Source organism: Natator depressus, chromosome 1, assembly GCF_965152275.1.
Source record: "Natator depressus isolate rNatDep1 chromosome 1, rNatDep2.hap1, whole genome shotgun sequence".
Lineage (NCBI taxonomy): Eukaryota > Metazoa > Chordata > Testudines > Cheloniidae > Natator > Natator depressus.
The window spans coordinates 32,775,805-32,800,331 of record NC_134234.1 but is presented as its reverse complement, the minus strand read 5'-3'; the positions used below and the strand labels follow the sequence as shown (position 1 = coordinate 32,800,331).

Sequence of the window (24,527 nt, the reverse complement as noted above, 5' to 3'; positions counted from 1 at the left end):
TTAGTTGGCAGCCGGTATCTAGCGGAGTGTCCCAAGGGTCGATCCTGTGGCCGGTTTTGTTCAATATCTTCATAAATGATCTGGAGGATGGTGTGGATTGCGCCCTCAGCAAGTTTGCGGATGACACTAAACTGGGAGGAGTGGTAGATACGCTGGAGGGTAGGGATAGGATACAGAGGGACCTAGACAAATTGGAGGATTGGGCCAAAAGAAATCTGATGAGGTTCAACAAGGACAAGTGCAGAGTCCTGCACTTAGGACGGAAGAATCCAATGCACCGCTACAGACTAGGGACCGAATGGCTAGGCAGCAGTTCTGCAGAGAAGGACCTAGGGGTGACAGTGGACGAGAAGCTGGATATGAGTCAACAGTGTGCCCTTGTTGCCAAGAAGGCCAATGGCATTTTGGGGTGTATAAGTAGGGGCATTGCCAGCAGATCGAGGGACGTGATCGTTTCCCTCTATTCGACACTGGTGAGGCCTCATCTGGAGCACTGTGTCCAGTTTTGGGCCCCACACTACAAGAAGGATGTGGAGAAATTGGAGAGAGTCCAGCGAAGGGCAACAAAAATGATTAGGGGACTGGAACACATGAGTTATGAGGAGAGGCTGAGGGAACAGGGATTGTTTAGTCTACGGAAGAGAAGAATGAGGGGGGATTTGATAGCTGCTTTTAACTACCTGAAAGGTGGGTCCAAAGAGGATGGATCTAGACTATTCTCAGTGATAGCAGATGACAGGACAAGGAGTAATGGTCTCAAGTTGCAGTGGGGGAGGTTTAGATTGGATATTAGGAAAAACTTTTTCACTAGGAGGGTGGTGAAACACTGGAATGCATTACCTAGGGAGGTGGTGGAATCCCCTTCCTTAGAAGTTTTTAAGGTCAGGCTTGACAAAGCCCTGGCTGGGATGATTTAGTTGGGATTGGTCCTGCTCTGGGCAGGGGTTGGACTAGATGGCCTCCAGAGGTCCCTTCCAACTCTGTTATTCTATGATTCTGTGATATCATACCAAATATCAATCCTCACGTGTACCTGGATCACACAGAAATAGTCAAGTGGATCTTCACTAAACTTTCAAAAACAGTTCAGCTTTGAGGTGAAATCAAGCATGAGGAATTTCAGGCCCAAATTGTACTGTTCTATGTAAAAGATGTAAGTACCTGAATATAAGGCTTATAATTAGGGATTTATTGTTTAGGTGCTCAGTTTTCCTATTTTTCAGATTTTTACGCACATTTACTGGGAAATTTTTTAGGAATAAAAATTGTTTTCCTTGAATTATTTTAAAAACTAGTCCATTCAAAGTCCCTTTCGTTCTGGAGATGTGCTGTCACTGAGTTTGAGAGATCTTTAAAGTCCATTAGTCCCCTCTAAAAGCAACTTTCAGTATAGCACAAATGGTAAGTTTTTATAAAAAGCCAATCTCAGATTTTTAACTGCAGTGCATTTTTATCAGTTTTAATTTAAAACCAGAAAACCTACATACTGTATTCTGAAACTGCCTCCTTAACCATAGATATAGCACTGCTAGTGCAAAAATATGGACAGTTTTTTTCTAGGTTAAAGGGTTTATAAAAGGATTTAAACACTAATTAATCATTTTTTCTTTCAACCAGTCCAGCCCACTAAACACAAATAAACATATTTGAAGGCAACGTTTCCCAAGACCTGTCACAATCCTATTACAGTGTAAATGTTAATACATTAGTTGTGTCATATGCAGGTACTAAGCAGTAATTGCTTTCAGGGTCAAAACACTGTTTTAAGTGCAGTATATCAATCTTCTATTCTATGAATAAAATGTGTTTTGTTAAATCGAGGCATAAAAGGACTAATGTGCTGGCTGCTGTTTGTGCTGTACACATTCCCAAATACTTGACTCAGGACTTCATAGTGAACAAGCCTTTCCACAGAAATTTGAAACCCGTTGAAGTGTTTGCATTTCTTCAAGTAAAAGATGATCCGGTTTAGTGGAACTTCATTGATCTGTCTAAATATCATTTTTTTCTTTGGGGGTGAGACTGTGCTAGGTAATGTCAGACCCTGTTCTACTAAGGTAAGGTTTTCAATTACATTGATTTGATAACATAGTTAATGCAACTGAATAGAGGTTCTGAACAGTGAGTGATGCTTTTAAAATGTAGATTGTTTTACCCTAGATGGATTATGATGTATAGAAAAGTTAAAATTCCTCAGAGAAAGAAAAAACTCTGTTAAAATGGCAGCAACAAAGTTAGTTCATTAACAGTGGAACACAGAGACATTCCTCTTAAGGAGTGTTATCTGAGTTTTGAATCTTTGGGCCAGTTTCTGATTTCATTTACATGATCCAGAGTAACTCCATTTGCTTCACTAGAATTATACATATTTATACCTATATAATTGAGATCAGAATCTGACCCTTTGTCTTTTAATAATTGTTTGCTTTTGTTTTTATATAAATACTGGTTAAAATAATAGATTGACCCTCTTTAATTGAACATGGATGCTGGTTAATTCCAACAGCGTGGTTGGTAGTCAGGATGAAACCCTGGACCGAAACTCTATTTCAAGTGGTCTGGTTTTAACTGTTACATAAAATTTCCTGCTTCACTTTGTGATTATTTTCAACTAAGAGAGTGGAATCTGCAGTTCAAGAAAGCTACAAATGTATCTGCACAGGAGACACAAGATACAACTAGTAATTCAAGAGATTTTCTAAAATCTGTCAGTTCACAATCTTTTGTAATTTTTGCTTTCACTTTTAAAAATGAAAAACAGGTGCCAAAGAAAAACGTATTCAGTTTTATGCCACTGCTGTCCTAGTGCCAAAGGGAGGAATCTGGAGCAGGAAGGGAGAACCAAATATGCTGGAGAAATATTCAGGAATAAATTAAGTTTTCCTTTTAAAATCCTAATACTTTAAGAGTTATGCTTCAGTTTGAACAACACAATAGACAATCACTATGCAGTGTTGTAACAAAACAATAACATTTTAACAACAACAATCTTTAGAGGGCAAAAAACGAATCTGGAGAAAATGTTTGGAAAGTCAATTGCATGTTGTCCTTTTCTGCAAGGCAGAAACTAGTTCAGAGTTTTTACCTTTATTGTTACAAGTAACACCCATCATTATCAGAGCCCAAAGGGATCAGAGAGAACATGTTTTCAATGTGTTTACTTTGACAGAACTTTGTGAATAATCAGTTCCCCCTGTTGATGGTGTGGGTTCCACACAGCAACAGGGGAATGAAAAACATTTTAAAAGTGTGAAAATGTTAATATATAACCACAGTGGTGGCAGTGCCTTGAAACTGTTTTTGACCCCTTTCTTTCTTTAGAATTGGCTAGATTTCAAGTTGATAGTGTCCATTTAAACTTTCTGCTCCAGGGGAATTAAAGATATTTTGCTGATGTGGTATGTGATTGTAAATATGAGCTGACTATGTGGGTAGAGTTTATTGACTTCTTAGCTGGGTAGAGTTATGCATGTATATCAGTACTTGCCAGGTCGGGGTCTACCTGATGAATTTGTACTATGTACTAGGCAGAGTGGGACTACAATTATGAATAATAAGGGTTAAGCCTGAAGACCTGCTTCTTCACCACAACATAAATAATTTTGTTTAGAAGCAGGGCTTGACCCTGCTAACAAGGACTACTGGATGTGATACTGCTAGGCTTATTTCAGAGTAGCAGCTAGGCTTAGAGCTTGATGTCATGAGCAGTCCCATTAGAGTCAATGGGACTGCTCGCAATATAGCAAGTAAGTATTTGCGAGTTCAGGCCTTAGGTTAACAATGCCAGGAGGTGGAAGCAGCTCACCAGCCAGTTCTTAGGAGCCTTTTAAGATTGTTTTTAAAAGTCTAACTTACTTCTGGCTCAATCCTCTGAGGGGCTGCTGAGCAGGAAACATTCAACAGTACCTTGCAGGACTGGGCTCAAACCTCTATGGTCTTTGCTTTGAGTTACTAGCTGGCAATTATTGTCTTTAATTTTTAAGAAGAGGATACAAAGGCAAATTCAAAATATAATCTCTCTTCCATTATTTGGTATAACAGGGTACACCCAATGGCAGTGCTGTGCAAACACCACCCAAGACTGCAGAGAAAAATACATCAACAGCTATTTCAAAACAAAAGGAACAATGCCTTGTGCCATGTGATATTCAAGCTAAAATGTTACGAGGAGAAAAACATTATATGTGCAGTATGTATTCATTAAGAAAAGCCTTTGGGTCAACAACAAACTCACCTATGCTCTATGTACCTATAACAAACTTTAGTTACTTTGATTCTTCCCAAGCACATGGGCCAGCACCACACCTAGCGACTCAGTTTGGGCACCATGCAGAGGATTTACTGATGGGCATAAAAGGGCTGAGACAGTGGTTATCCTTTGTGCAGATACCCAGGTGGAAGAGGACTCCTTGTGCTCTCTCCCCTACCTTGTCAAACCCCGCAGAGCCTGCTGCAATTTGCCACAGAATATTCTAACAGGTCTCTTATCTTTTCTCTGCCTCTTTTAACATGCATTATTCATCTTCTGTCTGTCTTACATTTAGGTCTATTGGCTTGTGAGCAAAGCCCAGAAGCATGACTGTTGGTAGATGAGCAAAAGATTTGAAGCTATGGTGACAAAAAACCTTAGATATCTATCTGTCTTTTACTTGCATTTGTACTTTTAAGGTATCATTCACATTGTTACCTAAGAATGCTGTAAGAGGCTGAGATTCATCCTTGTGCAGAGAGCCTTTCTGTGGGGACAGATCTTCCACAGAGTCAGCACAACTCCACTGAAGTCAATGGGGCTATACAAATTCATGTCACCTGAGGGCCTAGTCCAGAGCTAATGCACCACTTAGGTCTCATTTAAGCACTCTAAAATAAGACATCTTCAGAGTTCACTTAAACTTCATAAAATAAGCATGAAGTTTATACAGCTTAAAATGGTTCTACAGTTTTAATATTATAGTGGGTGACAATATCTCTTTTTTAGGAAATTTGCAGAACTCTCTTGTTGAATATGCAAGAAGTACAAAAAAACTGGTAAGAAATATGATGGATGACCAACAATCTTCTTTGGATTATCTTTCTAATCAGGTACTAATTTTTATTTATAATATGAAAATTTCTTTTCACTTAGGTCACACATTAATAGTTATTGGGTTATTGTGGTAAATCTAAGTATTTATGGCATGTAAAACGCTGCCATTCTTCTTTGATAGTGTCTAACAACCACTGTGCACTCACTTTGCACACATATAAGGCTCCAACCCAAGTCCCACTGAAGTCCTTTGAAAAATTTCTCTTGACTTAAGTGGCAGTTGGATCCAGTCTTAAATGATTGCTCAAATACAAGGCAGTGGAAAATCAGGCACTCAGCATGGCCTATGGATACGTAAAGTGTGCATCACCCTCCATCATAGAAATGAACTACAGAACATCTGTATAAGGGAAGGAGCAAGTCATAAGAATTCAAATCTCAGTGCTCCAGTCTGAGTGTATTTAAACTCTTGTTTACTTCTAAACTTACAGGTGAGTGAACTTATGAACAGGGTCCTTCTTTTGAATGCAGAAGTTTTGAGAAAACATTTGGATCCACTTCCTTACAAAGCAGTTCAGTCTCATGGTAAGGACTTTTCTTGCTTTCCTTTACATCTTTTCTCTTTATCTTTTTAAGTGTCTTGATAAGGAAATGAGAAAAGCAAAGTCAAGAAGATATGGGATTTATAATAGCTACTCAGAAGTGATTTGTACTGCATAAGCTTTGGAAAACTTATGAACTGTTTTAAAATCTTAATTTTGCAAAAGTACTTTGGATTCTTTTTAAAGAAAATTTATGCCAGATGGATAATATTTGTAGAAAATATCAGGTTTGCTGTCACACAGGTGCTGTGTCCCTTCTGAACTGGGGATGCAGGGTTGTTCAGCACCCTGCAAAATTCTGCTAGTTATGGTTAGAAGGATCAACTGCACGAAATGCTTTTTTGTGTGGAAACTTCCTTTTTGTCTATTCTCTGCCTATTTCTGACCTTACTACATTCCAGAGAATACACATTTTCAAAATAAATCTCTGATAAAAGATAATTTTATATTTTACTTGACAATGAAATTTAATTTGAGATCATTCATACATTTACAGCTGAGTGCCTTCCTTTTGTCACAATCTGTATTTGTTATTACAATGTTTAACCTAAATTATATTGAATAATTTGTTCTCTAGGACTGGATTGCACCGATATTAAAGATACCATAGGTTCAGTTGCAAAAACTCCCAGCGGTCTGTACATAATCCATCCAGAAGGATCAAATTACCCCTATGAGGTAATATCTCACAAATTATCTCACATATTGGGCATACTTTACTGGAAAATATGTATTTAGAATATGTTGAATAATTTTAAAGTATTTTCCTTGGATATTTCTCATTGTGTGAATAAGAATTATATTAAGAGCCATCTAAGTGGCTCTGCCATAATTACAATTTTGAAATCTTTCCCAGTTCCTGCAAAGAAATATAATCTCTGATACAGGACCATATTCTCTCTTTTAATATACAATGAAAACCACCTGGAAGAAGACTTTAGGTACTTTATATGGCCCCATCAGCATAATAGCCGAGTGCTTCATAACACGCCTTGTATGCAATGTAGTTGTAGCTGTGTTAGTCCCAGGATATTAGAGAAACAAGGTGGATGAGGTAATATATTTAATTGAACTAACTTCTGTGGGTGAGAGAGACAAGCTTTTGAGTTTACAAAGCGCTCTCTCACCAACAGACGTTGGTCCAATAAAAGATATTACTTCACCGACTTTGTCGCCCTCATAACACACCTGTGAGGTGGGGGAAGTGCAATCCTTCCTATTTTACAGGTGGGGAACTGAGGCACAGAGATGCTAAGTGACTTGCCTAAGGTCTCTCAGAAATCTATGGTAGAGCAGAACCTGATCTTGAACATTCTAGGCTAGTGCCATCAACCAATGAATCATCCTTCTTCTCTATAAAACTCCATAGCATTCAGTGAGTGGAAAAGCCATTGCTTTTTTGCTCTCCTCTTATGAGTTTGAATAAAAGGGCCATGGAAGGGCCATGGAGCATGACTAGACAATGGCACACACCTGCACAAAGACTAAGGAACTGAAAGAAATTCTGTCCCCACACCCATAGATGTCAGGGCATTTTCTTGTAATCTTTATTCCCTCTATTAGTTTCTCAAAACTGACAGTGATGCTCTCTTGCAACATGGACACTGGGTTCCTCACTGTGGCTACATAATCCTTCCTTATCTAAGGGCAGGGTACAGGAGTAGAAAAAGAACTAATGCTGCATTAAGCTATGTGGCCTTTTGCTAGAAAATTTAGGGCTTCTTTCCTTGGGAGCATATAGGGCTGTGGTTTCCTAGCTGCACTGTCCTTTCCCAGCAGCAATGTGAATTTTAAAACCTCATCAGTGCCTTGAAGCGTATGTATGGTTGGGTATGCAACGCAAACAGCTGTCCCAATCCACATGTTTCCACACTTTTGCTCTCCTCTGTGTCAGTGAGAGAGGTAGTGGGAGAGGATGATGATCTTAGTTCTGATTCTGACCACAAAGTCCAGGTAAAATTGGAACTTGCAGAACCCAAACGACAGACTAAATTCTTATTTTTTTAAAAAGTATTCAATGTCCCATGTTTTTCTTTTGTTTCTGCTTCTGGGTGCTCTGTTTGCAGAAGTCCATATGTGTTTGCTGCGATTTGGCATTGCATCTACAGGCCTTTCCACTTTAATTTTGCATATACATGTCTGGGGATAGTCAGTTATTGGAAGAAGAATGGAGGGCAAAACAAATACTACAGTATAATACTTAATTATAGATACTTCGCTGTTGTAACAAAACAGGGATGGGGGAAGCAGGTAGAAACATCCCATCCATCCCTACCCAATTGGTACCTGTGATGGGGAATATAAACCGCACACTGGGATGGAAGGGGTTGAAAGACAACACTTGGTCCAGCTACCCCTGCCCCTCCAACCTTGCAGAGCATACTCCAACTGGAGACAGGGTTGAAAAGGGAACAACCCAGCTCAGAAGGCTGGAGAGGAGTACAGACCTACGCTGCAGGCTCGTGCCAAAAGGGGCTAGAGATGCCCTGAAGTACCAGGACTGTATGAGCCTGGTTGGGGCTGACAGTTCGGTTTCCTTTTTCTTTTTCCTTATCTGGGACCAGAAATGGAGGGAGAAATGGTAGGAAGCAGCCCAGGGAGGATAACTCAAAAAGTCCCGCCCTTCCCACCTCCAGGGGTCAATGCTACTGACCCTCCTAGGGCCCTGGGTTGGAGTTTGGTGGAGTGGGTGGGCTGGTGTCCCCTACCACTACCCCATGACTGAGTGGATGCTAACCACTAGGCCACCCAGCCCATTGAGGACCTTACTATTGTATCCCACAAAATAGTCACAAAACTCAGAGCCCAAACCCATAGTCCTGTGCAGACAAAACTGTCATATATGGTGAAATCTAATGAAAGGGCTAAAGGAGGACCTTGGGAGCCCTCAAAAGTAGCAGAAATGTGGTTCTTCTGGGCAGGGGAGTCCAAGCTGCAGAGGCTACACAGTGTATCTGGGTTCCACCTGGTACTGAAGAACTCTGTCCTTCAGTAGTTCTCTCACCACAATGTAGGGGATAGTGCTTAGGACCAAAAAAAAAATCTATCCAGAATCACCAGCCAATTCTACCCATGGAAGTGGACTGCAGAGCAGTTGCATTAATGCGCCATAGATTCTTGCAAGGAGGATTCTCTCTGTCCCAATTCCAGGCAGACCCACTGCACAAAACTCATGTATTTCAGGCTTTCTTCAGGAGTCAGGATTTGGCTCTGAAGTAGAGGGTTCCAGCTGAGAAAACTATTCATGCCTTTTCCAAAATCAGGTGTTTACTGGAGGAGATATAACTATTATCTCTCAGTGAGAAAAGAGATTGCTCAGTCCATTTGCTGTCCTTTTTGGATTCAAGTGGTTAAATTATTACCTGTTTCAGAGCATAGTGCAAACCCTTCTGAAATGAAAAAGTTCTTTTCACTTCAAAAGCATTTTTGACACTTTTCTACATTTGGCGCTTACTGCCAATGTCTGAAGATATGGGAGACATCAAGTAAGTGGGGAGATTCCTTAAAATACTGACAGAGTCAGGAGACAAAGGGAAAAATAGTCATAAATTAATTATAACCATGAAGGAACAATAAATAATGAAAACAAAACCTTCACTTACAGAAAGGTATCTCATTTCATGTTTAATAGATGCCACACAGGTCTGAATGCAGATCATGCTGACAGGATCTCCCTGAGAATGTCCAAAAGTATGGGTGTGTATTTTATTAAAGAATGATATTAAAGGGAAGGATTCTCTGCTCCTTGAAGTCTTTAAACCACAATTGAGGACTTCAATAGCTCAGACGTAGATGAGAGGTTTTTCGCAGGAGTGGGTGGGTGAAATTCTGTGGTCTGCATTGTGCAGGAGGTCAGACTAGATGATCATAATGGTCCCTTCTGACCTTAGTATCTATGAAAAGAGTTTAATGTAAAACCGCCTATGGGATAAGGCATAAAAAGAGCAAAAGACAAACATGTGTTTGTAATTAAAGCTTAAAATATAGAAGAACAAAAGACTCAAGAAATTAAGACATAAACCTGTAGACAAAATAACTAATAATTCATTTCTAAGGCTTGACTCATAGTCAAGAGCTGTGGAAGTCTTGTAAAACATAACTAAATGAAAAAATTACAAAAAAGACAGTATGTCCCAGTAAAAAAAATACCAAAGCCAGCATGACAGTATTAATTTCAGTAACCAGTTATCCAACAACAATAAACAAAAAGCCCCTCAAACAATCAGGAACTAAAATAGAAAACAAAATATCTTTAGTCTTCTCACAGTTTTGGGGTGACTGTACTTTGTCTCCTTCCTGTGGTCTGCTTTAGGAATGCCATTAAGCTCTCAGGCCATCACCTCTCTATGGGTAGAGAACTGTATCCTTCTCTCTTCAGATTGGGGTTTTTAGGCTGTCTCTGTAGTTCATTGTGATTCTCCCAGCAAGCTGGTCTGACTTGCTCTAGCCCCTGCATTGTGCTTTCTTTCCACGGGTTAGGGCCAGCTCAAAGCATCCAGGAAGTTGACTTACTCAGCTACTTGAGGATTCAGAAATCCCCAGGTTGTGTAGAGTCAGCATAATGAGCTCTATCCCCCTCCTGGCTCCCACATAGGGGACATTTCCAGAGGAAAGAGGGCCTGGATAGAGCGCTGCAGTATTCCTACAGTCCCTGGTTGCAGGAAAACCCAGTTGGGGCCATAAGAGCTGGGTGCAGCAGAGTGCAGCCCTGAGGCTGCTGTAATTTGTGCTGAGGTCCAAACTGGCTCCCATCCAGACTCAAGCTCAGGCTCTGGGAGTGGCAAAGGTGGCCAACGTTACAGCTCCTCTCCTTTGCTTTTCTGGATGCTGCTGTGGCACAGCTAAGGATCTGGCTCATAAACTTTCTGCTGCTTTCACTCAGCAGAAAATGGAGACAATTTACTAAACTCGCGCCAGGATTCTTTCCTTCACTTATATTCTTATCAGTTATTGAGCAACAACAGTACTTACCCTTGTTGTAATGAGTACACCCACTGACTTATGTCTCTGAGACGTTCAGTTCCATTAGTGTTAGTAACATTGGGAGCCTTGAAATATATAAGTCACTGTCTGCAGCCATCATTTTAAGCCCTGTGAACAAGTTTAGGTGACGTGGTGTCCAAGATGGTGTACACTATTCTGCACTAGGGCTCCTAATGTTGATAACACCTGTGCAGCTGAACTAGCATTGGCTATGGTGGGAAATATTTGAAAAATGTCTTTAGTGTACACAAGCCCTGACAATGGGTGAGTATGCCAATATTGTCAGGGTATATTGGGGTTCAAAAGGTTTTGAATGGCAGGAGAAAGTGAAGCACAGGCAGGTGGGAGGGATAGCTCGTTGGTTTGAGCATTGGCCTCCTAAATCCATGGTTGTGAGTTCAATCCTTGAGGGGGCCATTTAGGGATCTGGGGCAAAAAATTGGGGATTGGTCCTCCTTTGAGCAGGGGATTGGACTACATGTCCTCCTGAGGTCCCTTCCAACCCTGGTATTCTATGTGATACTCCCTACTGGGGAATGTGATCTCACATGCATTGGCTCTAGTTCTAACACACCCTAAAACATAAATTTTACTAAGGTCCCAATACAGCAAAAACTTTAAGCATGTGAGTAGTCCCATGGCATTCAATGGGACTACACACTTGCCTATGTTAAGCATGTACTTAAGTGCTTCATTGGATCAGGATCTATTTTATGCAGAGTTTTCCATCCCACTAGGGTGAATTAGTGTGATTCTGATGTGTCTGAAAAGAAGCTCTTTCTTTACTTTCTATATCTGGTGAGTCCTTCAGTTAGGAGCCTGTGTTTCCCATGCATAACAAACAATGCTGGAAAGGAAAAAAAAATTCAGATAAGAAGTTGTTTGGAAAACTAAATTAAGAGGACCAGTAGGAAGCAAAGGAGAAAAATGCACAAAATGGTGCTGAAATATTTGTTGCCTTTAATGTCTTTTTTCCAGTTTGTTCTGCAGAAGTAGAAATGTAATACTGAATATTCTTGCACATATATGTAATTAATACATACCCACGGCAAATATTTCCAGTTCAAACGGAGATAAATACAAATGTAGTAGAATGTTTATTGGTGTGTGTGTCTGTGTCTACATACGTACTTCCCCCAACGCATCTGATAATATATTTATTTATATATATGAAAGGTGGTTCCTCTAGTTCAGTAATTCTCTGATCAAGCCTTCCGATCAATTAACAGGCAATATAGAAAATTCTTATAACATTATTGGTTCCAGTCATTTATCTTAGAGTACTTTTGCTGATACATTTTAAAGGGATGTTATTTTGGAAAATTCTGAATGTCCTGCTTTTTAAAAGTTATTTTCCATGTTGCAGCTGCATCAGTAAGTGGTTCATCAGAGGATATTCTCTAGCCATTCACATTTCTGTTCTAGGTTTTGTGTGATATGGATTTTAAAGGAGGTGGATGGACTGTGATTCAGAAAAGAACTGATGGGGTAATTGACTTCCAAAGAAATTGGTCAGAATACTTGGATGGATTTGGAGATCTTTCAGGTACTAATTTAATATGTTAAAGAGATAAATGTTCTACATTTTCCAGATTCTAAGTATATTTTCTTATTGTAAAAAAAAAAAAAAGGGCTTTGGACCCAATCACGATGTCCTAATTCTGATGACACTCCTGTGATGACCCTGCCTGGGATGCAACCTAGAACTGGGGTACCACTGAGTCCTCTGTCTCACCAGCATGGGTGCCCTCTCACACTGTGCTACTGGGACAAGCTGCAGACCACTCCAAGTTCTGCACTCTCACAAACCTTTACACAGGCAGGGCCCCACCCAGCTGCAGTTACATGAAGGCTTCTCCTCAGCTCCACAGCCTGGGACTCCAGAGCTGTACTGTCTTGCCCTGGTCAAAAGCCTGACCAGTATAAATTTATTACCCAGTCTGACCCCCCCTCAATGTGGAGAGGAATGTGTAAAAGCCTTTGTTAACTGAGCTGAGGTTTTTCCCCAAGCACTTCACTCAAACCACACTTTTTTGTAAAATATGTTTTTATGTAAAATATAAATAGATTTTAAGTGATTATAAGTGATAGGTGTACAGATCAAAGAAGATCACCTAGGAAATAAACATAAACACAATCTAAATTCTCTAAACTGGATAGGATTTGAATCAAGCAGTGTCTCACTCACCCTGTTAGATAGTACAAACAACCCACCAAGCTTCCATACAGAGGCAGGCTTAGGGCCCCCCTTCCCCAGTTCAGTCTTTGTTCCTGAGGCCTTTTCAGGTGCTGTGTTGTAAGAGGAGTCCGAAGCCAATTCCTGATGTCACTTCCCCCTTTTATATAGTCTTTCAACTTGCTGGAAAGATCCTTTGTTGCGACATATGTCACACAGTCTCCCTTGGGTATGTGCTATCGCTGAAAGTTTGAATTGTACGCCAGTGGTGGATTTAGAGTTAGTGAGGCCCTGTGCGCAGCTTCGTTTTTGCCTCTCCCCCTGGGACCCAGCCAAGAAAAAGAACATTCTCTCTTATCTCCCCCTGTTTTTCATTCTTTTTTCCTTCACTTTCCTGCTATATTATAAGTAATAGGAAGTAAATGAAAATAAAGTGAGGTACCTTGATTGTTTTTGTAGTCTAACTTTTTTTTCCACAGACCGCTTGAAAATTGCTGAGGGTCTCAGCGGACCGCTTAATGATCTTCCCAAATGTGGTTTGTACCGTTAGCTAACTATTGTCAAGTGCTTTGGATAAGAGCGCTTTATAAAAAAAACTTACTAACTTTTCCTCACTCCACCTGAATGGAGTTCTTGGACCACACTTTGAGAACTTCTGGTCTGTATGAAAACTTTAATTTGCATTATGCTAATGTGAAAAATGTGTAAAAATAAAAAGTATAGATGATACATGAATGGAAAAATAAAAGTTAACTTCCTCTGAAGAAACTTATTCAATTTGAAAAAAAAATTATTTGAATAGCTTTTTTTCTACACTTTTTCTTTACAAAATCATCAATTAAGTCATTGTGAGTAATATTTTGTAAAGATGCATTTTCAATTGTCAATATTGCCGAACTTGTCAAATGTTCCTGACTCATCATATTTCGCAAATAATTTTTAATGCGTTTCAATACAGAAAAAGAATGTTCACTAGAAGCATTTGTGACCAGTATTGTTAAAAATATTTTCAGAATGGTTTCTATATTTGGAAAGGTTGCCTGCAAACCGTCACGTTCAAGTCTATACAAATCAGCTGGTGATCTCAAAGCACAGACCTCATCATTTTCGATAAAATGAATGATGATCTTCTCTTTCCCTTTTAAATTGATTTATTTATCTCTAGTTTCATCGAAAAATAACTTCTTTCAGACATTTTTAATCTGCCTAAAATCAAGGTCAGTTTTTTAGCAATAATTAAGTGACACTATGAGTCTGGCAGTCAAAAACGCAAAAAAAAAATGAAGGCGAGGCAAGAAGACAAAGCTAAGCAAAAAGACAGTTTGTCATCTTATTTTAAAAAGCTTGAAGTATTGAATAGTGGACATTCATCAAAAAGTATGGGCGAGGAAACATCTGAATTATCTGATCACTTGCCGAGTTGTGGGGATACCACGACAACTGCAAAAGTTGAACAAGTGGACTCTGAAGTTACAATGGAACCACAAAATATTGGTAATTTTGTCGAAGTAAGGGAAGAAACCTTCCCTGAAGACATTGCATTTTGGCTAAAATCTGTTTCATTGGATATGACAGAATATTTCTTAGAAAATAAACCAAAGAATGTAGGTAATATGGAAAATTTGAGAAAAGAGTAGAGGTTGGAGGACAAAAGCAATTTAGAGGTCTTCATGAGTCCCATTTTCTGAGGATGAAGAAAAATGGGATGACAGAAATGAGAAATTGGTTGATTTTTTTGGAAACCAGTAAGGCAGTCTCCTGTTATGTTTGCAAATTATGAAGTTCGTCAGATATATCAGAGGAACCTATATTTTCTGTTCTGCTTCCACCAAGCTATAGTCATTTCAAACTACTATGACAAAACTTTTAACTGAGGCTAACAATTGTGCAGCATTCAATCAATTTGTATCAACCTTTTGCAGCAATTTGCTGACGGCATTAATTCTTTGAAGTAAACGGTTCCACAAAAGACTAAAAACAGCAATATCATACTTTTCAAACTTTTCTGCTAAGGATTTTGCTTCAGTTTTCATAGGTGGTTTTTCAGAATTTGGTGTGACTATGTCTAATAAGGTTTTCTTTATATCATCATAGCTCATTTTCAAAGCCAAAACAGCATCTGCATGAGCAGACCACCTGGTGTCACAAATTCTTTTGACTGTCAAATGTTTTCCATTTGCCTGCTCCAAGCATGATTGTAGCATACTCCACCGATGTGTGGCAACCAAAAAAAAGGCATACACATTATGAACAAAGTCAAAAAAATGTGTAGCTCCCTCACAAGATTCGGCTGCAGCATTGCAGATTAAATTTAAGGAATGGCTGGAACATGGTATGAATAAAGCAGATGGGCTTTCATTGTTCAGTCTTGCCTGTAGACCTGAATATTTTCCTGCCATATTTGCGGCATTATCAAAGCTCTGCCCACGACAGTGTTTGATGTCCAAACCTAAATTTGCAATGATTTCCAAAACAGTTGTCTCTAGACATTCAGAAGTGTGGGATTTTAGCGGGACAAAACAAAGAAATCGCTCTACAACTTCACCATTGCCAGTCACATATCTTAAAATTAATGTTAATTGGTTTACACGACTCACATCTGGTGTTGAATCAACTATTATGGAATAGTACTTGGCATCCTTTACCTCATCAGTGAATTGGTTTCTGAACCACTCTGCCATTATAGTGATGAATTCATTGTAGGTTTGGTGCGTTAAAAAGTTGGTCTTCACTGAGCCACAATATTGATAATTTTTCAAATGTTCTTTGAGAAAATCATCAAATTCACTAAGATATTCAAGACAGGGTAAAAAATTACCTTTTTGATTTGACAGTGATGACTCAGTCCCAAAGACGACAGCAGTTTGATCGTGGCAACAACACGTCTCAGCACTTTCCTCCAATAAGCACACTCCTTTTCAAACTGAGCCGATAACACAGAATCAATTCTTCCAGATAATTTACACCTTCGAACGAACTTACACATAGCATTAATATGAGCTTTGGGAGTTTCATGATCAGCAATATGTCTTGCAATGTTTCTCCAATTAGAGTGCCTGTTGACGAATGTTTGCTTTCCTTTACTATGGTTAGGGAATAATTTGCAAACATAACAGGAGACTGCCTTACTGGTTTCCAAAAAAATCAACCAATTTCTCATTTCTGTCATCCCATTTTTCTTCATCCTCAGAAAATGGGACTCATGAAGACCTCTAAATTGCTTTTGTCCTCCAACCTCATACTCTTTTCTCAAATTTTCCATATTACCTACATTTTTTGGTTTATTTTCTAAGAAATATTCTGTCATATCCAATGAAACAGATTTTAGCCAAAATGCAATGTCTTCAGGGAAGGTTTCTTCCCTCACTTCGACAAAATTACCAATATTTTGTGGTTCCATTGTAACTTCAGAGTCCACTTGTTCAACTTTTGCAGTTGTCGTGGTATCCCCACAACTCGGCAAGTGATCAGATAATTCAGATGTTTCCTTGCCCATACTTTTTGATGAATGTCCACTATTCAATACTTCAAGCTTTTTAAAATAAGATGACAAACTGTCTTTTTGCTTAGCTTTGTCTTCTTGCCTCGCCTTCATTTTTTTTGCGTTTTTGACTGCCAGACTCATAGTGTCACTTCATTATTGCTAAAAAACTGACCTTGATTTTAGGCAGATTAAAAATGTCTGAAAGATCCAGGGCGTAGCCACGGGTGGTCCTGTGTGGGCCGTGGACCACCCAATTACGTTTAACGCCAGTGGCACTGGAACATTTTTAATAGCGGGGGTGCTGAAAGCCAGACCCCTGTCCACCCCAGGCACGGGTCCAGATCTGGGCATGGGCCGTGGGGCGGCAGCGAAGCCCTTAGAGCCCCGTGTGTGGGGCGGCAGCCGGGACCCCGGGCGCCCCGGACACAGTGCATGAGCAGAGCCACCATGGGGCTGGAGAAGGAGACACCAAGATCTTTATGGCTGAGGACAGCTTCGGACACCCCGGCAGTCCTGCGCTGGCCAGCCTGGAGAAGCAGGCAGAGACCCGCGTAGGCTGAACAGCCACCTGAAGGCGAGGGGCGGGGGCACAGTTCCATCGGCAGCCACCTGAGCACCCCACTGTCTCTGCACGCTGATCTCTGCTCGCCTCCCTTGGCAGCTGGGTCTTGCAAAGTAGGCGGCTGCCTATACCCCTTAGCTGTCGCGGCCGCACTACAGCCCCAGTAACCGGCCTTGGGCACCTCCCTGTCTCCCCAGGTGCCCTGGTGGTTCTGTGCTCTTAACAATATGTTTTAACGTAAGTGGTGTGGGGCGGCAGCTGGGACCCCGGACGCAGGGTGGCAGCAGAGCCCTGCATAAAATGTGGGGGTGCTGCAGCACCCCCCACAGCCCTTGTTCCTGCGCTTAAGTTTTGGCGCCCCCTGTTGTTGGGGGCCCCGTGCCATGGCATGGTATTTTGGGGGGTAAATCCTCTCCTGTTGTACACAGTTCTTGAGGTAATCCTTGTGAGTGTTTGTATTCTCCTCAGTGAGACAGCCATGTTGTTTGGCCTTTATATTGTTGTACCTGAAAGGCTGCTTGTGAGTGTTCCCAACCTCACAACATGTTTCAGTGACACATACATAGTGAAACTTCATAGCTTCATATACAGTGAGAGCACATACAACTTAACAGGATATTAATGTTCAACAGATTAAAACTTCTAAAATGATACCTCACAAGGCCTACTTTGTACAAAATATATCACAATTATGTATTAATATGGTGAATTTGGGGTGCAGAGTGTCTCTTTGGGGCACACACTGTCCCAACTCCCACTGAATTCCATGGGATTTTTAGCTGCAAAAGGGCTGGAGGATCAAATGTATTCCCCCCCCAATTCATTTCATACTTAAAAAGGCTGTACTGTTTTTGCTCATATTCCAGTTTTTTTCTCCTGAAGCAGAGCCCAGGCCCTGTAAAATTTCATCCCAATAGCGGCAAGTTTCTGAAAGTTGTGAGCAAATGAAAAGATCAGAAAATGAAAGATCTCTAAGGACAGATCCTCCTTCAGAGGAGTACCAGGTCTTGTTAAAGGCAGGAAAGCTCACAATTTTTCAGCTTCAGAAACAATCAACCCATGCTGGCCAAGCTTTCATGGTTTGAAGCTCATGAATGCATCAAACCTCAAACACGTTCTCATCAAGAGGGTTTGAGATTTGATGCTGCTCTAACATTTAGCAACGTTACTGTTAAGGTAGACACTGGATTATGTGTGGCCAAGCAGACAATCCACCCGATTTTTTGTACACCTGCAATGTATACTGAGGACAGTTCTTGCTTATATATATATATATATATATATATATATATATATGTCACTGAGGCCATGTCTACACTATTGGCTGAATGGGCACCGCTGCGATTGATGGAGCAGTGTTGATTTAGCGGGTCTGGTGAAGACACACTAAGTTGATAGGAGAGCGCTCTCCCGTCGATGTCTGTACTCCACCTCCCCGAGAGGCGGAAGCTATGTCGATGGGAGTGCATCTGAACTAGCGTAAATTAGGTCAACTAACTGCGTTAGTGTAGACCAGCCCTAAGTAAGGACATGTGTGCAGGAGAATCCAGTTCATGGATTTTCATGATGAACTAGAGAACCTTCTTCTCCTTCCTAAGCTTTTTAAGTAAGTATGTTCCTTTCAACCAGCACAATATTCATTACTTTTGGTCCAGGAAGGGAAATAGAGTAGGGAAAATGGAAGAGATAATTTTGCTTCTATAGATATTTTTTACAAAGTTTATTTGATTTATATTTTCTTTATTTCACAGGGGACTTTTGGCTTGGACTGAGGAAAGTTTTTCTTATATTAAATCAGAAAACAACAAGCTTTATGCTTTATGTGGGTTTAGAATCTGAAGATGACACATATGCCTATGCATCTTATGACAACTTTTGGCTAGAGGATGAAGCGTGTTCCTTTAAAATCCATTTAGGCCGTTATTCAGGAACTGCTGGTAAGATCACACTCCTAAGTATTAAAATGTCTGTCTAAAAAAGGTGGAGATGATGAAATATTAAGTTAGGATAATATGAAAAATGTCCATTTCTAATTTGTGTTTTTCTATAAAATCAATTATTTCTGCGCATGATGAATTTTAAAGCTGTGAAAGTGAGTGACTGTTAATGTTATGGTGATTGGTTGGACCAAGGTTTATTTTTTATGTAGGCATAATCCCTCCCATCCCACCCTGTCAAGGTTCCTTCCCCACTCTGAACTCTAGGGTACAGATGTGGGGACCTGCATGAAAACCTCCTAAGCTTATTTTTACCAGCTTAGGTTAAAACTTCCCCAAGGTACAAACTATTTTACCTTTTGCCTTTGTACTTTATCGCTGCCACCACCAAACATCTAACAGATATATAACTGGGAAAGAGCCCGTTTGGAAACGTCTTTCCCCCCAAAATACTCCCAAGCCCTACACCCCCTTTCCTGGGGAAGGCTTGATAAAAATCCTCACCAATTTGCATAGGTGAACACAGACCCAAACCCTTGGATCTTAAGAACAATCAAAAAGCAATCAGATTCTTAAAAGAAGAATTTTAATAGAAGAAAAAGTAAAAGAATCACCTCTGTAAAATCAGGATGGTAAATACCTTACAGAGTAATTAGAGTCAAAACATAGAGAATCCCTCTAGGCAAAACCTTAAGTTACAAAAAGACACAAACAGGAATCTATATTCCATTCAGCACAGCTTATTTTCTCAGCCATTTAAAGAAAACAGAATCTAACGCATATGTAGCTAGATTACTAACTAAGTTCTAAGACTCCATTCCTGTTCTGTCCCCAACAAAAGCATCACACAGACAGCGAGAGAGAGGCTTTTTTTCTCCCTCCTCCCAGCTTTTGAAAGTATCTTGTCTCCTCATTGGCCATTTTGGTCAGGTGCCAGCAAGGTTATCCTAGCTTCTTAACCCTTTACAGGTGAAAGGGTTTTTCCTCTAGCCAGGAGGGATTTTAAAGGTGTTTACCCTTCCCTTTATATTTATGACACACCCCAAGAAGGAATTTGAGTAAATTCAAGTTAAGTGTGAGATATATACTGCAATAAAGGTCTGATTCTTTAGTTGCTCTGGGCCTGAACTAAAGCCTACTGAAGTCAGTGAGAGTCTTTCAGATGTTAGTCACGTTGTTTAATGGACTACTGGAAGATGGTTTGATGCCATGCTGATGAGGGTGAAAAAAGAAACTGAATAGAGCAAATCAAGCCCAGAGTGTGCAGAACTTCCACTGATATCACCGGCAGTTCTGTAAAAGTAACGGATGAAATCACAACTTAAGTACTCGTAAAAAGAAAAAAGAAAAGGAGTACTTGTGGCACCTTAGAGACTAACCAGTTTATTTGAGCACGAGCTTTCGTGAGCTACAGCTCACTTCATCGGATGCATAGCATATTGTGGAAACTGCAGAAGACATTATATACACACAGAGACCATGAAACAAAACTTCCTCCCACCCCACTGTCCTGCTGCTAACAGCTTATCTAAAGTGATCATCAAGGAAGGCCATTTCCAGCACAAATCCAGGTATTCTCACCCTTTCCCCCCCCCCCACACACAGACACACATACAAACTCACTGTCCTGCTGGTAATAGCCCATCCCTCTTTGAAACCTCTCTTTATAATGCGCATGATAATCAAGGTGGGTCATTTCCAGCACTAATCCAGGTTCTCTCACCACCCCCCCACCCCCCCCCACACACACACCCCTCCAAAAACCACACGCACAAACTCACTCTCCTGCTGGCAATAGCTCATCTTACAATGTGCACAGCAATAATCCAAGTTTAACCAGAACGTCTTGGGGGGACGTTCTGGTTAAACTTGGATTATTGCTGTGCACATTGTAAGATGAGCTATTGCCAGCAGGAGAGTGAGTTTGTGTGTGTGGTTTTTGGAGGGGGGTGGCGGTGGTGAGAAAACCTGGATTAGTGCTGGAAATGACCCACCTTGATTATCATGCGCATTATAAAGAGAGGTTTCAAAGAGGGATGGGCTATTACCAGCAGGACAGTGAGTTTGTATGTGTGTCTGTGGGGGGGGCGAGAGGAAGGGTGAGAACCTGGATTTGTGCTGGAAATGGCCCTCCCTTGATGATCACTTTAGATAAGCTGTTACGAGCAGGACAGTGGGGTGGGAGGAAGTTTTGTTTCATGGTCTCTGTGTGTATATAATGTCTTCTGCAGTTTCCACAATATGCTATGCATCCGATGAAGTGAGCTGTAGCTCACGAAAGCTCATGCTCAAATAAACTGGTTAGTCTCTAAGGTGCCACAAGTACTCCTTTTCTTTTTTCTTTTTACGAATACAGACTAACACGGCTGTTACTCTGAAACTTAAGTACTTGTATCGAAGAAGAGTTAAGGCAATTCCAAATGGGTAAAGGTATTTCAATTTTCTATTATCAATCCTACAGTACACTTCATCTTATTTCAGACCTTCCCCCCCTCCTCACATTTATTAAAATGTATCAGTATTCCTCCAAAACTATACTGATGGTTGCTCACTTCTCTTCACACTTTGTCTCTCTTGGTAGCCAGCAGTAGACAGTCCTTTGTCTTTTTAACCAGGAAATATTACTACATCAGGTTAAATGTACAGGACTGGTTGTCAAGAACTCCTGTGTTGTAATGAACATAGTTTACAGACTGACTCTCTCTGGGGCCCGAAGCCACTCACAATGGACCAGATTTCGAAAGTGATCTCATATTTTAGATTCCAATTTGAAACAGTCCTCACCTGGAGCTGTGGTTGCTCAGCACCTCTGAAAACCAGGCTTTAGCTGTCTAAAAATGGGCACTCAAAATTAGAGGCCACCATTGAAAATCTGAATCACAACCTCTCTTTTTTCTGACAGGTTTCAGAGTAGCAGCCGTGTTAGTCTGTATTGGCAAAAAGAAAAGGAGAACTCGTGGCACCTCAGAGACTAACAAATTTATTTGAGCATAATCTTTCGTGAGCTACAGCTCACTTCATCGGATGCATTCAGTGGAAAATACAGTGGGGAGATTTATATGCATAGAGAACATGAAACAATGGGTGTTACCATACACACTGTAACCAGAGTGATCACTTAAGGTGAGCTATTACCAGCAGGAGAGCGCAGGGTGGGGGGGGGGGTGACCTTTTGTAGTGATAATCAAGGTGGGCCATTTGTCATTACACAAAGTAAAACTATTTCCCCTTGTTTATTCCCCCGCCACACATACACACTGTTCCTCAGACGTTCTTGTCAACTGCTGGAAATGGTCCACCTTGATTATCACCACAAAAGGTTTTTTCCCCCCTGCTCTCCTGCTGGTAATAGCTCACCTTAAGTGATCACTCTGGTTACAGTGTGTATGGTAACACCCATTGTTTCATGTTCTCTATGTATATAAATCTCCCCACTGTATTTTCCACTGAATGCATCCGATGAAGTGAGCTGTAGCTCACGAAAGCTTATGCTCAAATAAATTTGTTAGTCTCTAAGCTGCCACAAGTACTCCTTTTCTCTTTTTTCCCGTTTCCCCATTTTTTGTTTCTATCTTTCAGGACAGAAAGCTCTAGATTACATGCATGCTAAGTTCTTATTGTTAGAAAGCCACATTAAAGCCACAATCTGTTCTGACTCTTTTCAAATTCTCCAGCACTTCTCAGTATCCCTCCTGGTTTCAGTTATAACTATTTCTTTCTCTCCCTCTCTCTCCAGCACATAACTCTCCCTCTCCTCCTCTCTCTCTCACACACAATTGTGGTGTCATGCCACAACACATTACCCTGGATGTTTGAAGAAGCACAGCTTTCTAACAAATGAGGATAAAAAAGGCAATTTATGCATTAATTTAGAGGGCTTTGTTTTTGTACAAAATAATTATCTTAACGTCTATGGCAGTTTCTTTCTGGTCTGTTTCACTCAGGTGATGCATTTCGAGGATACAGAAAGGAAGATAACCAGAATGCAATGCCCTTCAGCACATTTGATGTAGATAATGATGGATGTAACCCAGTATGCTATCTCCAAGAGCAGCCTGTGAAGAGCTGCAGTAATTTCAGTGATAACACTGGCTGGTGGTTCAATCAGTGTGGCCTTGCAAATCTCAATGGTGTTCATCGTTTCACGGGAAAGTTTCTTGCAACAGGGATTCATTGGGATACATGGGCAGAGAATAATAAACCAATCAGAATTAAATCAGTTTCAATGAAAATTAGAAGAACCTATAATCCGTATTTCAAATAGCAGCCTATTAGGATAGAATTATAGCTCTTCTAGCAATTATACTGGTTGATATATCAGCATAATCTTAAAGCCTCTCACTTGTAGTTAATCCAGTCTTATGAATTATTTTAACTATTTACATGCAGTACTACTTAATCAATTTTATTTCCATTATGAAATTATGCCTGATGATATTATACTACTGTATGTCAGTATAGCTCAGTGGGTTAGCACCCTCACCTCTGAATGAGAAGGTCCTACGTGTAATATTTATCATATGAGCACAAGGCTTTTCTCATTCATTAATCTCTATTCAGCTCCCTCTTATGAAATTTCTCAGAACTGGTGGCAGCATTTTAAAACACACGTCTTTGCATTTCACATTTTTTAAAAATAATAAAGTGACAGTAATGTTGACTTTTGAAATTAGTTTCTCTGCATATCTGAGTTACCAAGAAACAATCAGAAAAAAAAGTATTATCAGTAAAATGCAGCAAAACACGTTTGTCATTAAGATAATTTAGAAAATTATTTCCTTTATCTGGCATAAATTTCCAGACTCCTGCAATACTTATTTAATCAAGACTCTCATGGACTTCAATAGAAGCCCCATTAGGGTTAACAAGTGAGTCCTTAATATGTAAAACAGATTTAGGCATTTTAATGGCCTAAATTATGAATTCACTAAAAATGAATGCATGCACGACATGCATGATCACCAACAGAACTTGTAGGAATTTCAAAATGTCTTTGAAATTGTAATTTTTGGAACTATGGACCTGATCTTGCATCTCTCGCTCTATAGAAGTGCCTGTTATATTAAGTAATCTGGATTGTTTGTGGTTTTTTCTGTCAGTAAAAATGCAGGGCTATCAATAATAATATGAATATTGTCAGAGTAATTGTTGTTTCAGAGTCTGGCATCCTTGTTGCACAAAGTATATGTCCCTATTTCATCCATCTTTTGCTTCAGTTTTAGTCAGGAGTAACTGTCATAAGCAATGCTGTAAACCTAAGAAGGGTGTCTATGGGCCACATTCTCCACAATCTTGCACCCTGGGTTATCATTTACATCTGTAAAAAGTGAGTGTAAAACAGTGGTTCTCAAAGCCGGTCTGCCGCTTGTGCAGGAAAAGCCCCTGCTGGGCCGGACCGGTTTGTTTACCTGCCGGGTCTGCAGGTTTGGCCGATCGTGGCTCCCACTGGCCGCGGTTCACTGCTCCAGGCCAGTGGGGGCTGCGGGAAGTAGTGCGGGCCGAGGGATGTGCTGGCCGCCCTTCCCGCAGCCCCCATTGGCCTGGAGCAGTGAACCGCGGCCAGTGGGAGCCACAATCGGCCGAACCTGCGGACCCAGCAGGTAAACAAACCGGTCTGGCCTGGCAGGGGCTTTCCCTGCACAAGCAGCGGATCAGCTTTGAGAACCACTGGTGTAAAACATGATCAGTTCAGAAAGATCATGTTTTACACTTTCTTTTCACAGATGTAGATAACTACACAGGGGACTAGGCGGAGGG

At 40.5% G+C, this 24,527-nt stretch overlaps 1 protein-coding gene across 1 annotated transcript; it reads left to right on the top strand.

Moving 5' to 3' along the window:
* The first annotated feature begins 1,958 nt into the window (after positions 1 to 1,958).
* On the top strand, positions 1,959 to 23,877 carry ANGPTL5 (angiopoietin like 5). The gene is made up of 8 exons (XM_074943240.1): positions 1,959 to 2,057; positions 4,042 to 4,189; positions 4,979 to 5,082; positions 5,518 to 5,611; positions 6,206 to 6,306; positions 12,037 to 12,157; positions 18,585 to 18,770; positions 22,715 to 23,877. The coding sequence occupies exons 1-8, from the start codon at positions 1,959 to 1,961 to the stop codon at positions 23,032 to 23,034; spliced, it is 1,173 nt and encodes a 390-aa protein (XP_074799341.1). The 3' UTR covers positions 23,035 to 23,877.
* Positions 23,878 to 24,527: the final 650 nt, after the last annotated feature.

Coding starts and splice junctions, on each gene's coding strand:
- ANGPTL5 (XM_074943240.1), top strand. CDS start 1,959: ATGATCCGGTTTAGTGGAACTTCATTGATCTGTCTAAATATCATTTTT. Junction 5,612..6,205: donor CAAAGCAGTTCAGTCTCATG/GTAAGGACTTTT, acceptor TTTGTTCTCTAG/GACTGGATTGCACCGATATT. Junction 18,771..22,714: donor CCGTTATTCAGGAACTGCTG/GTAAGATCACAC, acceptor TGTTTCACTCAG/GTGATGCATTTCGAGGATAC.